The 17,982-nt window shown below is 36.1% G+C and overlaps 1 protein-coding gene across 1 annotated transcript in view; it reads left to right on the top strand.

Annotated features, from left to right (window-relative positions):
* Dach2 (dachshund family transcription factor 2) overlaps positions 1–17,982 on the top strand; it is a 691,399-nt gene that overhangs the window by 174,846 nt on the left and 498,571 nt on the right. The window contains exon 2 of the mRNA XM_060375452.1: positions 2,136–2,174. Coding sequence (XP_060231435.1) covers positions 2,136–2,174 — 39 coding nt within the window. The remainder of the gene's footprint in view (positions 1–2,135; positions 2,175–17,982) is intronic.

Here is a 17,982-nt window from a genome sequence, read left to right as displayed (position 1 = left end):
AGGAACTCAATGACTGGCTCTTTGGTCTCCCCACCCCCGAAGGGAGGAGCAGTCCTGTTAGGCCACAGAGGAGAGCTTTGCAGCCAGTCCTGAAGATACCTGATAAAACAGGATCAGATGAATGGGGAGGAGGTCCCCCCTATCAGTGGACTTGGAAAGGGGCACGGTGGAGATGAGGGAGGGAGGGAGGGACTGGGAGGGAATGAGGGATCGGGACATGGCTGGGATACAGAGTTAATAAAATGTAACTGATAAAAAATAAATAAATAAATAAATAAATAAATTAAAAAAAAAAAAAATATTCCTACAGAACAAGAAAATTTGAACATAGGGAACTTCCCAGAGACTCATACTCCAACCAAGGACTATTCATAGAGACAACCTAGAACCCTGATAATGCAGCCACTTCTTATGAGAACTGATAGACTAAGATCAGAAAGAAGGAGAGGAGGACCTCCCCTATCAGTGGACTTGGGGAGGGGCATGCATGTAGAAAGGGGGGGGAGGGTGGGACTGGGAGGGGAGGAGGGAGGGGCTAATGGGGGGATACAAAATGAATAAAGTGTAATTAATAAAAAAAAATATTCCTACAACTGAAAGGAGAAAAAAAAAAAAAACTGTTTGATAAATTAACTGTAAAACAAAATCAAATAGTTCTGCTGACAGGTTAGTGACAGAATAGAAAAATAAATTAAAAATTGATTATTTTCTTTCTGTTTCTTCACCCTAGTATCCCAAGATATATGTTTGCATTTGTTATTTATTCATACAACTTTTGGAAGTTCTTTGAAATAAGGAAGAAGGTGCTAGAAAAAACAAACAAAAGAAACAACAAAAATTTAGCTATATTAAATAACAAGAAGAAATTTTTAATTTCTTCATTAAAAGAAAAAATGACACCAAAATCACAGTTTATTTTTAATTTTTATTTTTTAAAATGTATTTTAATCACATTTCTCCCTCCCTTTCCCCCCTTAAATCCTCCCACATACTCATTCCTTCTCTTCTTCAAATTCAGTCCCCTTTTCCATCAACTGTTATCAAATGCAAATTGTAAAATGACATATATCCTCAAATATAACCTGATGTAGCCATATAATGCTAGTTTTGTGTATCTTTTCAAGGCTGTTTGGAACTGGACAATAAATTTTTGTTCTATGCCTTAGGGAGTTACCATCTCTCCCACTCCCAACTTGCTTTATTTGCTTGTTTTTGGTGTGTAATATAAATTAATTTCTTTGATACTTACAAAGGTGCAAAGGCTGAAAGGTTCTTCTAGACCTTTTAAGTTTATTTAGTAATCAGTTTAGATTTTCTTCTTTGTTAAAAGGTCAGAAAACATTGAGGATTGTTATGTCACTGTAAAGAATGTTTATTTTGTTAATGAAACTTAATCTATAAGTTGTATTGATTTCTGCATGTTTAATTTTATCTATGTGTATATGATTGTGTATATATGTGTGCACATGTGTGTGTATGAATGTCACCAGTGTGTGAGTGCATGAATGTCACCTTTGTGTGAATGAGTGTTCAAGCTTTCCCCAGAAATAACTATGTAGAGAGTAATGATTAATGACTCCATGTTTAGAAAATAAGTAAAATGTTGATGTTGGCTTACTTTCATCTTCTTTTGGCCACATAAATATAAGAAAAGTTGTAAGACCCCCCCCCCTTCCCCCAGTTTGTGTTGGAATGCCCAGAGGGATGGGAAAAAAAAAAAGCTTGTTAGAGAAAGCAAAAAGACAAAGCACTACTGAGTCTTGGTTTGTTTATGTTTTTGGAATTGTTACGACCCAAGGCCGTTTTCTTCAAAGAAATCTGTAACTTTATTTCTTTGCCTTCATATAGAAGAAACCCTAAACCATATGACATTTTCATATTATAGTCAGCGGGATTAGGTCAGAAATGTAATAACATTATTTACATATTTAAAGCACTATCTAGTAGCAATTCAGGTTTTCCTAACTTCTTGTGCCCTTCTAGAGTTTCATTGTGTATAACCTATAAAGTTTTTTCACAATTTAAGAGGTTTTTTTGTGAAATATAGTAAAGCCTTGAATAATTGGAAGCTAACTAACTAAAACTCTCAATTAACCAGTTTTATTTATTTATTTTTTGCTACACTCTCCTTTTAGAAGGAAGAGGCAAATGACAAGAAAACAAGCTGTTAACAGGTATTTATGTATTTATTTTTTAATAATCAACTCCCTGAGAATGTCCTGGAGCCTTTACAAATTCAGCCGAATTTCCATAATCTTGTTCTCTATATTATACTTGTGAAGACAGGAAAGGGAAACCATTTAAAAATCTCAGAATCAAACCTGTAATTGTGCTTAATACTTAGTGATAAGAAAAAATAAAATCTGAGTAACTATTTAGAACTAACCTATCTATATGAAGTTTCGTATTAATTGAGATTGCCATTGTTTCAATATTTCCAGTTAATGATCATTTATATTTATTAATTGGAATTGGAACACAGGATCACAGAGAATAGAGATAGCATGCAGGCAATAAATAAGAAATTCCTTTCCTGGGACTGAAAGTAAAAGTTAGAGAAAAGCCACAAGTTGATGGAGATTGAGTGAGAGGTAGTGGCAGAAAACTAACAATTATGTAAAATAATAGGAAAGTAATTTAAATATTTAAATACATTTAAATACATTGTGGCTGTGGAATTCTTAGGAAGGTACATTCCCTTTTGCAGGGTAAAACAGGTTGTTAAGTTTGCTACAGATATATTAGAAAATAACAAGAATTATTCTATCAGGCATGGGAATATGTTTGGATGTTTAGTAGTCCTCAAGTACTTGACATTCCTTCCCATCTCATAACACATAAAAAAATTACTTTACAAGATTTATATGAAATTTCCCAAAACAGGTATGAAAAATTTACTTAAGCTAAAACCATCTATAGAATGCTATTCTGAATGTCATGCTTTAGGTTTTAATGTAGAATAGAGTGATAATGAAAAATGACGCCAACTCATGATACTAAAGTAGGTTTCGTAAAGTAGCAATGTAAAGTAAAGTAGCAATGCCCCATCTTTACTTCCATTGGCACTGTTCAAGTGAAACTTCTTTTTAAATTACAGTTTATTTACTTTGTATGTCAGCTCTAGCCCCTTCCCTCATGCCCTTCCGATCTAAACCCCTCCCTCATCTCCTCCCATGCCTCTTTCCAAGTCCACTAATGGGGAGGACCTCCTCCCCTTCTATCTGACTGTAGGCTATCAGGTCTCATCAGGACTGGCTGCAATGTCTTCCTCTGTGGCCTGGTAAGGCTGCTTTCCCTCATAGTGGAGGTGATCAAAGAGCCAGCCACTGAGATCATGTCAAAGACAGTCCCTATTCCCATTACTAGAGAACTCACTTGGAGACTGAGCTATCATGGGCTACATGTGAAACTTCTTTTTTGCTTGAGCTTTTCCCTCCTTCCTTATTGGTTCCCTGCTTTCTATATGTATTCTATTAGAAAATTATATGATGTTTATATTAAAAGATAAATGGAAGAAATGATGCTTTTAAAACTATAAATTTGTAATTTTATTAGTTCATTTATTGTACATAAGAAAGCATTGAACGTATGACAGGAGTCTACTGAGCGCATCTGAAAGACTCTAACTAGCAGTGTTTTCAAAGCAAAGACTCATGACCAAACCTTTGGCAGAGTACAGGGAATCATAAGAAAGAAGGGGAGTTAGTCTGAAGGGGAAAGGATAGGAGCTCCACAAGGACCAAATATATCTGGGCACAGGGTCTTTTCTGAGACTGACATTCAACCAAGGACCATGTATGGATATAACCTAGAACCTCTGCTCAGATGTAGCCTGTGGTAGCTCAGTAACCAATTGGTTTCCCAAAGTGAGGGGAACAAGGACTATTTCTAACAGGAACTCAATGACTGGCTCTTTGGTCTCCCCACCCCCGAAGGGAGGAGCAGTCCTGTTAGGCCACAGAGGAGGGCTTTGCAGCCAGTCCTGAAGATACCTGATAAAACAGGATCAGATGAATGGGGAGGAGGTCCCCCCTCTCAGTGGACTTGGAAAGGGGCACGGTGGAGATGAGGGAGGGAGGGAGGGACTGGGAGGGAATGAGGGATCGGACACGGCTGGGATACAGAGTTAATAAAATGTAACTGATTAAAAAAAATTAAAAAAAAAAGAAAAGGGATGACTTTATATGTAAACCTTACATTGTGAAAACTTGGCAAAAATTGTTTATTTTACTAATTTTAGGTTGTTATTTTATACAATGTCTACAAATACAATTATATCACCTGCAAAAAAAGAAAAACATCATAAGATTTTGAGGGAGACATGGAACGCACTATGTAATGTGCCCTACATTTTCAATACAGAAAATGAAAATGACCTTGATTATACTTCTAATATCTGTAAATTTTGCTGTACTATAATTTAGTTTTAAATATCATGCACATTAAACAATACCCAAATGACAAGAAGCAGTGGATTTACCTCAAGTGCCAAACTTTATATTTGACTATGACATCAATGCAGAACAGACTACTAATACAACTTTGAAAATGAATAATTTTAACTAAAAAAATGGGTTAAGATTAACATTTAGGTTTTGGTTCTTGAAGGTGTTCACTTTTTACTATCGGGATAGAACTTAGGCACAGAAATCACTTTCATTTTTTTTTCCAGTAAAATGGCATGCAAATTATGTCAAACTCACTTAGTTCAATTAATAATGATTTTAAGTATATCAACTTATTTTTGGATTAACAAGATATCTCATTTTTGTGTGTTTGTGATAAAATTTTATATTCACTGAAATCTGAGAAAAAAACATGAAGTGTTTTTTGAAAGCATATGTGTTAAATCAGTTGAATAAACTACTGAGAAACTAATAAGGTCATAAACTATAATGCTCATGGAGGTGAGGCTAGAAATATAAATGAAAGGCCGTTAGCATCATGGAATAGTGAAGAGTAGGGTGAACTAGAAAAAATACAGTTTTATCAATAGTGGTGGATATTATTTACCTCAGAAGATTGCTGCAGTAGGTTTCTATTGTTAATGAATTACTTTTTAAGAGAGGCTGTGTATCTACAATTTTATGTGACATTCTCCAACTTTTAAAAGCTGATTAAAGATCCAATTAAAAAAGAGAGAGAAATATGGGATGTTGCCCATAGATTTTGCTAGCTGTTTTCTACCTGTAAATCCTCAATTATATAACTTATGAAAATGTATCAATATCTATATCTATATAGCATTACAGTTCTTCAGTCTTGTGAAAATGGAAAATTGATGTGAATTAAACAAATAAGTGGAGTGATTGTCATATGTTCATACTCAAAGTGGTGGTTATGCACTTCATGATATTTTCACTGTATACATGTATCCAACATAGTTTTTAGAACTGATTTGAAAATTAAAATAAAATGATAATTTTATAACTTTCATGTTAATCAATGAAACACACTATGTAGTAATTCAATAGCACCCTTTCCAAAAGAGACTATTTAATTACTGTTCTTTCGTCTATATAGCCAAGGTCACTATTGGAAACTCATTTGTTTGTCTTTGATGGGAACAAAGACATGTGTATAACATGCTGTTTTAGATGTTGCCCGTGGCAGCTCAGTCTCCAAATGGGTTCCCAGTCCACAGAGGAAGACAATGCAGACAGCCCTGATGAGACCTGATAGGCTAGGGTCTGATGAAAGGGGAGGACGACCTCCCCTATCAGTGGACTGCTGAAGGGGCATAGGAGGAGATGAGGGAGGAAGGGAGGACAGGATTGGGAGGGGATGAGGGTGGGGCTACAGCTGAGATACAAAGTGAATAAATTATAATAATAAAAAAATATTTTAAAAAGAAAATTAGCTTGCCTTTAAATAAATGCTCAATTCCACCTAGAAAAGTGGCTTTCTTTTTATAAATGGTTAAAATAAAAAATAAAAGAAATTTAAGTAGTTAACACAAGAAACTATTCATTTGAACTATTGCTTGGCCTTGAAAAGGGAAAGAAAAGTCAGTCCTCTGAGTTTTTTTTTTTTTTTTTGAAGGGAACTAATTGCTTACTCTGAGACTTTGCTTATTTGCTTGTTTGTTTGTTTGCTTGTTTGCCCGAGACTTTATCACATGATCACACTGTCCAAGTGCTTCTGACATCTGTATGTTTCTATCATCACTGCTCATCCAAACTCATGTTTTTGTTTTTGTTTTTGTTTTTTTTTTAAGGAAACAATTAAATCCCACTGGTATACCCACTTTACCAGCCCTTATACTCTGAACCTTAGATATCCAAATAAGAGAGTTAATTAATAGTATTACGTCTCATGAAAACTTTACAAAGCAGAAAACGGAAGAATACTATGTACACTTTAAAGTCATACATGAATGAGATTCGTTCATATTTGGATAATATAAATGAAGATTTAAGATAGTCACATATGATATATAAGATCAAACTAGAGGATAACATAGGTTATTTGTGATAGGAATTCAATATATTTAAATATACCAACTAGTTAAACAAAGAAAACTGTCAATGTTTTATCAGTTTTCACATAAGCAAGGTAATTCAAACCAAAATTTTGATAACCAATCAATTTTTTGTCATAAAATAACAATACTTAACAATTATCCAATGATTTGATGTGATTTTTCTGTGCGTTAGTTCATCAGTTCATCTTGTTAGTTTGGGAAGCAGGTGATATTATAATGTTTATTTTGCAATGATGATGTCGAAGCCCAGAGCATTGTATATAACTTGTCTGAAGATGTGCAACACATATTTATTAGAGGCAGCATTTAAATGGTGTTGATTTTTAAAATAAATATGCTTTGAACTACGTATTTTGTAACCCATAAGTTTTGAAATTAGTCTAATTTGAAGTTCGTCTAATTACAGCCACACTGAATCTATATGACTATACTTACACACACACACACACACACACACACACACACACACACGTTTATATTTGTGACCTATGAGAAATGTTATTTCTAGTCAGAAATGAGTTTTGTGATATAATTTCAACTGTGTAAAATTAGCAAAAATAATTATAATATAGTTCAAGTAGAGCAGGAAAATGAAAAATAAAAATTGAGAGCTTAATTTTCCGAAAACCAGTGGCTGTTAGATCCTTTGATTTTGATGTTGCTTGTAGTAGTGTGCTTGGCTACTTTTAGTTTTGCTGTAGTGAGGTTATTTATTTCCAGTGTTTTCCTGAAACCAAGAGCTGGTTCTTTGAGAAAATCAACAAGAAAAACAAACCGTTAGCCAAACTAACTAAAAAGCAGAGAGATGCGATCCAAATCAACGAAATCACAAATGAAAATGAGGCCATTAAAATAGACACTGAGGAAATCCAAACAATCATTAGGTCTTATTTCAAAAGCCTATACGCCACAAAATTTGAAAATCTAAATGAAATGGACAATTTTCTTGATTGATTGTACTTACCAAAGCTGAATCTAGAGCAGGTAAATAAATTGAAATGTCTTTTATCCGATAAGGAAATAGCTGTCATCAAAAGTCTCGCATCTAGCCAGAGTCCCCCCTATTGATTAGTTTCTTTAGGTGAACAGATTTTAATAGGTTTATCCTATATTATATGTCTACATAAGTGAGTATATACCATGTATGTCTTTCTGCTTTTGGGATAACTCACTCAGGATGATCTTTTCCAGTTCCCACCATTTACCTGCAAATTTCATGATTTCCTTGATTTTTTTATTGCTGAGTAATATTCCGTTGTGTACATGTACCACAATTGTTGTATCCATTCCTCAGGTGAGGGGCATCTGGGTTGTTTCCAGCTTCTGGCTATTACAAATAAAGCTGCAAAAACATGGTTGAGCAAAGAGGTTGTTTGTTTGTTTGTTTTAAGAAACAACCTCAAGAAACTAAGGGAGGGGCTGGAGAGATGGCTCAGAGGTTAAGAAAACTGGCTGTTCTTCCAGAGGCTCTGAGTTCAATTCCCAGCAACCACATAATGGCTCACAACAATCTAAAATGAGATCTGGCACCTTCTGGCCTATAAGCACAACATTGAATACATAGTAAATAAATAAATCTTTTTAAAAAAAGAAAGAAAGAAACTAAGGGAAATGGAGCCACAAAACTATAATCCCAATATTTGGGAGGCTAAGGTATTAGAAATTTAAGTCATCCTCAGCTACATAGTGAGTTCCCTATCCAGAAAGGCAAAGAGGATGGATATCAGAAGAAGGAGAAAACAGGGAACAAGTCAGGAACATGTTACAAAGGGCCTCTGAAAGGCTCTGCCCTGCAGACTATCAAAGCAGATGCTGAGACTTATGGCCAACCTTTGTGCAGAATACAGGGAATCCTATGAAAGAAATGGGAAATAGTAAGATCTAGAGAGGACAGGAGCTCCAAAAGAAGAGCAACAAAAACAAAAAATCTGAGCACAGGGGTCTTGCCTGAGACTGATACTCCAACAAAGGACCATGCATGCAGATAACCTAGAACCCTTGCACAGTTGGAGCAGATGGCAGTTCAGTGTCCAAGTGGGTTCCATGGTAATAGGAAGAGAGACAGTCTCTGACATGAACTGATTGGCCTGCTCTTTAATCACCTCCCCCTGAGGGGGGAGCAGCCTTACCAGGCTACAGAGGAAAACAATGCAGCCATTCTTGAAGAGACCCTGATAGACTAGGATCAGAAGGAAGAAAAAGAAGACCCCCCATCAGTGGATTTGGGGAGGGGCATGGGTGGAGAAGGGGGAAGAAGGGAAAGATTTGGAGGGGAGGAGGGAGGGAGCTACAGGGGGGATACAAAGTGAATAATGTGTAATTAATAAAAAAAATTTAAAATATTTAAAAAGTGAAAAAAAGTTTCTCATCTAAAAAAAAACCCGTAGGGCCAGATGGTTTCAGCACAGAATATTACTATACTTTCACAGAAGACCTCACTCCAATTCTCTTCAAACAATTCCACAAAATAGAAACAGAAGGAACATATCCAAACACATTCTATGAAGCCATAGGCACCTTGATACCTAAACCACACAAAGACCCAAAAAAAGAAAGCAAATTTCAGGCCAATCTCCCCTGTAAATATTGATAAAAAAAACACTCAACAAAATACTTGATAAAAGAATCCAAGAACACCTAAAAGATATCACCCACAATGACCAAGTAGGCTTCATCACAGGTACGCAGGGGTGGTTCAGTATATGGAAATCCATCAATGTAATTCACCATATAAAAAAACTGAAAGAAAAAAAAAAAACACATGATGATCTTCTTAGTTGCTGAAAATGCATTTGATAAAATCCAGAATTTGTTTATGTTTAAAGTCCTGGCGAGATCAGAGCTACAAGGCAATTACCTAAACATAGTAAAGGCAATATACAGAAAGCCTGTACACAACATCAAACTAAATGGAGAGAAACTTAAATCAATCCCACTGAAATCAAGGACAAGGCAATGCTGCCCACTCTCTCCATAGCTCTTCAACATAGTTCTTGAAGTCCTTGCTAGACCAATAAGACAATTAAAGAAGATACAAATTGGAAAGGAAATAATCAAAGTATCACTATTTGCAGATGATATGACAGTATACATGACTGATCCAAATATTCTACCAGGGAACTCCTATGGCTGATAAACACCTTCAACAAAGTGGCTGGATACAAAATTAACTCAAAACAAACAAACAAACAAAACATAAACTATAGCTTTCCTATATACAAAAGACAAATGGGCTCAGAAACAAATTAGGGAAACAACACCCTTCACAATAGCCACAGAGGACATAAAGTACTTTAGTATAACTTTAACCAAGCAAGTCTAAGACTTGCATGAAAAGAAAACAAACAAACAAACAAACAAACAAACACACTTCAAGTCCCTGAAGAAAGAAATCAAAGAAGATATCAGAAGATGGAAAGATCTCCCATGCTCATGGCTTGGCAGTATTAACATAGTAAAAATGTCCATCATACCAAAAGCAATCTACAGAGTCAACGAAATTCCCTTCAAATTACCAATGCAATTCTTTACATACCTAGAAAGAAAAATTCTCAACTTCATATGGAATAACAATAAAGCTAAATTCACTGAAAGAATCCTCTACAATAAAAGATGTTCTGGAGTTATCACCATCCCTGATCTCAAGCTGTGCTATAGAGCAACATTAATAAAAACAACATGGTACTGGCATGAAAGCAGACTGGTGGACTAATGGAATCAAATAGAAGACCCAGAAATAAACCCACACAGTTATGGAAGCCTGATTTATGACAAAGAAGCCAAAAACATACAGTGGAAAAAGATAGCATCTTCAACAAATAATGTTGGTCTAACTGGATATCTATATGTAGAAGAAATGCAAATAGATCCATACTCATCACCCTGCACAAAACTAAAGTCCAGTTGGATCAAAGGCCTCAACATAAAACCAGACATCTTAAATCTGTTAGAAGAAAAATTGGGGAAGAGACTTGACCTCATTGGCACAGGAGACAACTTTCTGAATAGAACATCAACAGCACAAGCTCTAATCAACAATCAATAAATGGGACCTCAAGAAACTGAAAAGTTTCTGTAAAGCAAAGGATACTGTTGCCACAACAAAATGAAGGCCTACAGACTGGGAAAGTATCTTCACCAACCCTATATCTGACAGACGGCTGATATCCAGAATATATAAAGAACTAAAGAAGTTAAAAAGCAATAAATCAAGCAATCCAATTAAAAAAAATGAGGTACAGATCTAAACAGAGAATTCACTGTAGAGGAATATCAAATGGCAGAGAAACACTTAAAGAAAAGCTTAACATCCTGAGTCATGAGGGAAATGCAAATCAAAACGACCTTGAGATTTCACCTTACACTCATCAGAAAACTCAAGTGACAACAAATGCTGGAGAGGATGTGGAGAAATGTAAACTTGGACAACTCCTTTGAAATCCATCTGGCATTTTCTCAAAAAATTAGATCCAGCTATACAACTCCTAGGCATATGTCCAAAATATGCTCAAGTACACAACAAGGACATATGTTCAACCAGGTTCACAACAGCTTTATTCTTAATAGCCAGAATCTGGAAACAACCCAGTTTTTGTATTCTCAACTGGAGAATGGATACAGAAATTATGGTATATGTACACATTGGAATACTACTCAGCCATTAAAAACAAGGAAATCATGAAATTTGCAGACAAATGGTGGGATCTGGAAAAGATCGTCCTTAGTGAGGTATCCCGGGAGCTGAAAGACACACATGGTATATACTCACTTATTACTGGATTTTAGATATATAATGTAGCATAATCATACTAAAATGTGTACACCTAAAGAAGCTAACCATGGAGGACCCTGGGTAAGTTGTTCGAACTTTCATTCACAAAGTCCAAGGGGAGTGACATTGGAAGAGGGAGAAAACAGGGAACAGGACAGGCGACTACCATAGAGTGCCTCTGGAAGACTCTATCCTGTATGATATCAAAGTATATGCTGAGAGTCATAGCCAAATGTTGGGCAGAGTGCAGGGAATCTTATGAAAGAAGTAGCAGATAGAAAGACCTGGAGGGCACAGGTGCTCCACAAGGAGAACAACAGAACCAAAAAATCGGGGCAAAAGGGTCTTTTCTGAGACTGATCCTCCAAAGGAGCATTCACAGAAGTAATCTAGAACTCATGTACAGATGTAGCAGATGGTAGCTCAGTGTCCAAGTGGGTTCCCTAGTAATGGGAATAGGGACTGTCTCTTACATGAACTCAGTAGCTGGCTCTTTGATTACCTCCCACTAATGAGAGAACAGCCTTCCCAGGCCACAGAGGAAGACAATGCAGTCAGTCCTGATTAGACCTGATAGACTAGGATCAGATGGAAGGGGAGGAGGACCTCTCCTATCATTGGACTGTTGGTGCAGTTTGGAAGGACATGAGGCAGGTAGTGTGGGATTGGTAAGGGAAGAGGAGGGGGCTATATCTGGGATCCAAAGTGTATAAACTGTAATTAATAAAAAATAAATTAATTTAAAATATGGTATTTTATGACAGTAAAAGTTTAATATAATAGCAATCTTAAATGTAATAAATTAAACTGTAAATAGATGTGTCATTTAAGCTACTCATATTAAAAAGTTTTATAAGACCATCAAAAATAATTTTGGAAAACCTCCATCTGTTATTCGTTAATGATATAACTTTTCATATTCTCTTTTCTATTCTTCACGAGATTCAAAATTTTCCTAAAGATTTTATGTGTCACAGCTTTGAATTTTAAAAATAATGTTAGTATTTATGCATATACAGCATTCTCTGGATAGTAGGGGAAATGTGAGTTTAGATCTCAGTTTTATAGGGAAAAGACAGTAGTACTATACCATCTAGAGTCTATGTTCATGTTTCCCCCTCTGAAATATTATATTACAAATGCTGAAATAGAGTGAAATGGCAGCTATTATTTGGTTCCCAATTGAAAATGAAATTACTCATATATATATATATATTTTTTTTTTCTGGCAGTGAGTTTAAGAAAATACATTTGAAAGTTGTCTAATATGGTAAAAGGCCAAACTTTTGGGAAATAGTAAAATTTGATTTTATTCAAATAACCAGAATTCATGCCAGAGAGTCACCCTGCCTACTCTTTAATTACTTTCCCCTGGTGAGGTGGCCCTACTAAGACCACAGAGAAAGAACATTCAGACAGTCTTCATGAGAACTGATAGGGTAGGGTCAAATAGTAGGGGATTAGGAACTCCCTTATCAGTGCAATAGGAGAAGGATATAGAGAGGAAGAAGGAGGAAGAGTGGGACCTGGAGGAGATGAGGGAGGGGGCTACAGCCAGGATACAAAGTGAATAAATTGTAATAAAATAACAGTAACAAAAACAACAACAATAATAATACTTTAAAACATTCCCAGAGTTGCAAATGCATCAAATGTTCACAACCAATAGCTACTCTGCCAGAAATAGATCCTATTGTAGAATAAAATATTTAAATGACCTCATTGTCCAAATGTGACAAGAATCCCAGAGAATCCTTTTGAGGGTTTTTATTTACTGTGCTTGTTTGTAATCCAATTGAAGTGTTGTGTTCAGATTTAAGAACTTTCATCAATATTTTTGCTAGCCAGTACACTGTTTTTCAGTTGAAGTTGATCCTAACAACCACTATTTTGTTTATTATACCATTCGTTCTAATTTTGTAAAGAGAATTTCTGCCAGATGAGTCTAGACTATTTTTACTCAGGTCTTTTCTACTCTACATGGGGATTTAAACAAATTATCCAGTTTTCAAAATAAGCAGTAGACCAGTCACTTAAAACATGACATATTCCAAAATTGTGAGGTAAGCATCAAAAATGTAGGTCAGACAATATTTCGTATTTCACTTATTAACAGACAATTACTATACACTGAAAAGACAAATATACCATTTAAAATATTAGCGTTGCTTATATTTTTTCATAAAAACAGAAAAAAGAGTAAACTTTGTTATGGTATATTTATTTGTCAAGCATATTTCTGAAAAATAAAACCAGTAGAGTTGAGATATTGATGGTTCCTTATGTACAAAAACAATTGCAATCATCAGATGGCGTTCAAATTTATGAGTCTAAAAAGAACTTTAACAAACAATATTTATTCTCTTCTTTACAACAAAACTTCAAAATCATGGACACTTTGTCTTTAACAGAAGCGTAAAAATATTCATATTCTTGTCTACAGACAGTATTATCTAGACAATAATACTTTAATATAAGTATATTAAATATTGAAGTTTTTAAGCTACTATTATATAATATAGGATAAACATACTAAAATCTATACTCCTAAGGAAGCTCAGCAACAGGGAGGACCCTAGGGAAGATGCTCAATCCTCATTCAGAAAGGCAAATGCGATAGACATCGGAAGCAGGAGAAGACAAGGAACAGGACAAGAGCCTACCACAGAGGGCCTCTGAAAGACTCTACTGATCGAGTTATCAAACCAGAGGCTAAGAGTCATAGAAAAAATTTGGACAGAGTGCTTCGAATTTTATGAAAGAAGGGGGAGATACTAAGACCTGAAGAGGACAAGAGCCCCAAAAGGAGACCAAGAGAACCAAAAAAAAAAAAAAAAAAAAAAACCAAAAAAAAAAAAAAAAAACCAAAAAAAACTGATCTCTGGGGCCCCTGTAGAGACTGATACTCCAACCAAGGACATGCATGGAGAGTTCCTAAAACCCTTGCTTAGTGTAACCCATAGACTCAATCTCCCAAGGGGGTTCACTAATAAGGGGCGTGGGGGTTGCCTCTGATCTCCCTCCTTTTGGGAGTGCAGCCTTCCACAGAGGAAGACAGTGTAGCCAGTCCTGATGAGACCTGATAGGCTAGGGTCAGAGAGAATGGGAGGAGGACCTCCCCTGTAAGCAGACTTGTGAAAAGGCAAGGGAAAAGATGAGGAAGGGAGGGTGAGATTGGGAGGGGAAGAAGGAAGGAGCTATAGCTGGGATAGAAAGTGAATAAACTGTAATAATTAATAAATAAAAAATAAAAAACCCTCAGCCTGAACCTTGAACAAGTAATTTACAAGTTGTTTCTTTGGGATTACCTACATTCTTGTCCACTTTGACCTTGTAATTATGCTCACAGTTGGAAATGTAATGCAGAGTGACTAAGATAATGTTGTTTACGCAGACTTTAAGTGGAGTGACATTATAGTCAAGGAAGTGTCACATCACCCAAAGTGAAGGATGACTTAATTACCATAATCCCTTGAATACTAAAATTTCTTTGCCATGTGTAGCATAATAATGTAATGTTCTGCGTGGTACATTTAATAATAGGAAGAAAAATATATGCATCAGGCCTCAGACTGTGTTTCTTTAAAAGTGAACAGAGTGGAATTATAGAAAGAAAGCAGAATTTTGAAGTTGGATGTTTGTCTGAATGTTAAGGTGAATTTTTTATTTCTTTCAAATCCTGAAGAGTTGCCTAGTAGTGATATGGAAATGAAAGGTCTGCTAAAATATCCATAAATGTAGATACCAGTGAGTACGGTGACAGACCATGAATTTCCTGGAGGGAACAGAGTAGTGCTAAATAAATGATTAAGTCAGGATAAAGAGGAAAGGCTGATAACTACCTATTATTGTGCAATGGGGAACATATCATTTGTTTACAAAGAGAATGGTGGCATTTTCTAAAATTGTATAGCCCAATTCTTCAAAGCTTGTTCGTGTAACCAATTAGTTGCTAAATGGAGTTGATTGGAAGACTCAGTATGTGTGCATTAAGAAAGGCAGGCCATTGTCCATAAATTGCTATGGTGTCTAATACATCTTGGTGAATGGTGCAAATTAGTGTTTAGAAATAGGACTCTATGTCAAAATGGCCCTTTATTTGTAGTCCTTGAAGGAATTATGTTTCATGGTAACATGCTCTAAAGTCCTGCAGATAGATATGAAGTACCCCAATGATGTGCACTTTTATCTGTCTTTGATAACACTTCTATTGAGTTTTCAATAGAAGGAATTCAGTCTCTGGAATATTTTTAGTACATTGCAACTACAAAATATACTGTAATCTATAGTAACTCCAAATGTAATTGGAGTTAATTGTTTTTAACTGAGTTTACTGCTTGAAAGACAGAATGTATAAAATTAACCGGTAAAATGTGAAAGTAAAACTGTTTCGCCAACCAAGGACCATGTATGGATATAACCTAGAACCCCTGCTCGGATATAGACCATGGTAGCTCAGTGTCCAAATGTGTTCTCTAATAAGGGGAACAGGGACTATTCCTGACATGAACTCAATGGCAAGTTCTTCTACCCCCCCACCCCCCCGCCACCAAGGGAGGAGCAGCCTTGCTAGGCCACAGAAGAAGGCTCTTCAGGCAGCCAGGCCTGAAGAGACTTGATAAGCTAAGGTCAGATGGAAGGGAAGGAAGTTCTCCCCTATTAGTGGACTTGGAAAGGAGGCAGGGAGAAGATTAGGGAGGGAGGGTGGGATTGGGAGGCAAGGAGGGAGGGTCTACAGCTGAGATACAAAGTAAATAACCTGTGATTAATATAAAAGATAAATTAAAAAATGTGAATGTAAGATTTAAAGATCTTAGAAAACTGTTGTGTTAAAAATTAATATCTCAGCCAATAGATGCATGCTACTGATGTATTAATAATAATTCACAAATCATAATAGTAGATTATCTGATATTACTATGTTCAGAATTTTTAAAATAACATGTAAAGCTATAAATACAAATATAATTTTGAATCATGAATATCAGACTTATTTTAGATTTGGGAGATTTTAAAAGTAGATATTAGCCATATAATATAGGATAAACATACTAAAATCTGTAGTCCCAAAGAAACTAAACAGCAAGGAGGACCCAAGAGAAAAGACTGAAACCACATTCAGAGGGCAAACAGGATAGACATCAGAAGTAGAAGACAAGGAACACAACAGGAGCCTTCCATAGGGGGCCTCTGAAAGGCTCTACCCATAAGGATATCAAAGGAGATTCTAAGACTCATAGCCAAACTTTGGGTAGAGTGCAGGGACCTTATGTAAGAAGGGAGAGATAGAAATACCTGGAGGATTACAGGAGCTCGACAAGGAGACCAAAAGAGTGAGTATACCTGGGGCCATGACTATGCATGGAGAAGACATAGAACCCCTGATCAGAGGAAGCCCATGCAGCTCAGTCTCCAAGTGGTTTCCCTAGTAAGGGGGGCAGTGACTGTCTCTGACGTGAACTCAATGGCAGGCTCTTTGATTATCATCCCATGGGGAATGCAGCCTTGCCAGGCCACAGAAGCAGATGATGCAGCCAGCCCTGATGAAACCTGATAGACTAGAGTTAGAAGGGGAGGTCCTCCCCTATCAGTGGACACAGAAGGAGGTGAGCTGGGACTAGGAGAAGATGAGGCAGTCTGCTACAGACAGGATACAAAGAGAATAAATGTAAATAAATAATGGCCTTTGAAATTTATTATAAAATATGACAACATATTATAAATACATAAACAAGATTATTATAATTATTTGCTTTTCATTTAAATATTTTTATTTCCTTGACAATTTTTTTTACTTATCTACGTTTAATTAAACAACATATTACTGTAATGAGAGTCAGCAAATAGACCTGAATTCTAATTCATTTATCAATTCCATTGATCCACCAATCTGTTTGTATGGCAGTACCATGCCATTTTTATTTCTGTTGCTCTATAGTACAGTTTGAGATCAGAGATGGAGATAACTCCAGATGATATTGTATTGTACAGGATTCTTTTAGCTATTTGGGTTTTACTTTTTCCATATGAATTTGGAAAATGTTCTTGAAAGGTCTGTAAAAAATTATGTTGTGTCAGCCAATGAGTTCATGTCAGAGACAGCTCCAACTTACCTTACTAGGAACCCACTTGGAGACTGAGCTGCCATGGGCTACAACTGTGCAGGCATTGTAGGTCCTCTTCATTCATGGTCCATGGTTGAAGTATCTGTCTCTGCAAAGACCCCTGTGCCCAGATATTTTGGTTCTGTTGTTCTCCTTGTGGAGTTCCTGCCACCTCCCCCCAGGTCTTTCTATTTCCTTCTTCTTTCATAAGATTCTCTGAACTCTGCCCAAAGTTTGGCTATGAGTCTCAGCATCTGCTTCAATACCCTGCTGGGTAGTATCTTTCAGTGTCCCTCTGTGGTAGGCTCCTGTGCTGTTCCCTGTTTTCTCCCTCTTCTGATGTCCATCTCGTTTGCCTTTCTAAATGAGGATTGATCATCTTACCCAGGATCCTCCTTCTTGATTAGGTTCTTTAGTTGTACAGATTTTAGTATGATTATATAATATGTCTAATATCCACTTAAAAGTGAGTATATACCCTGTGTGTCTTTCTGCTTCTGGGATACCTCAGTCAGGATAATCTTCTCTAGTTCCCACCACTTGCCTGCAAATTTCATGATTTCCTTGTTTTTTATCAGCTGAGTAGTATCCCATTGTGTAAATATACCACAATTTCCGTATCC

This window comes from Meriones unguiculatus, chromosome X (assembly GCF_030254825.1).
Source record: "Meriones unguiculatus strain TT.TT164.6M chromosome X, Bangor_MerUng_6.1, whole genome shotgun sequence".
NCBI lineage: Eukaryota > Metazoa > Chordata > Mammalia > Rodentia > Muridae > Meriones > Meriones unguiculatus.
This window is presented reverse-complemented; position numbering and strand designations above follow the sequence as displayed.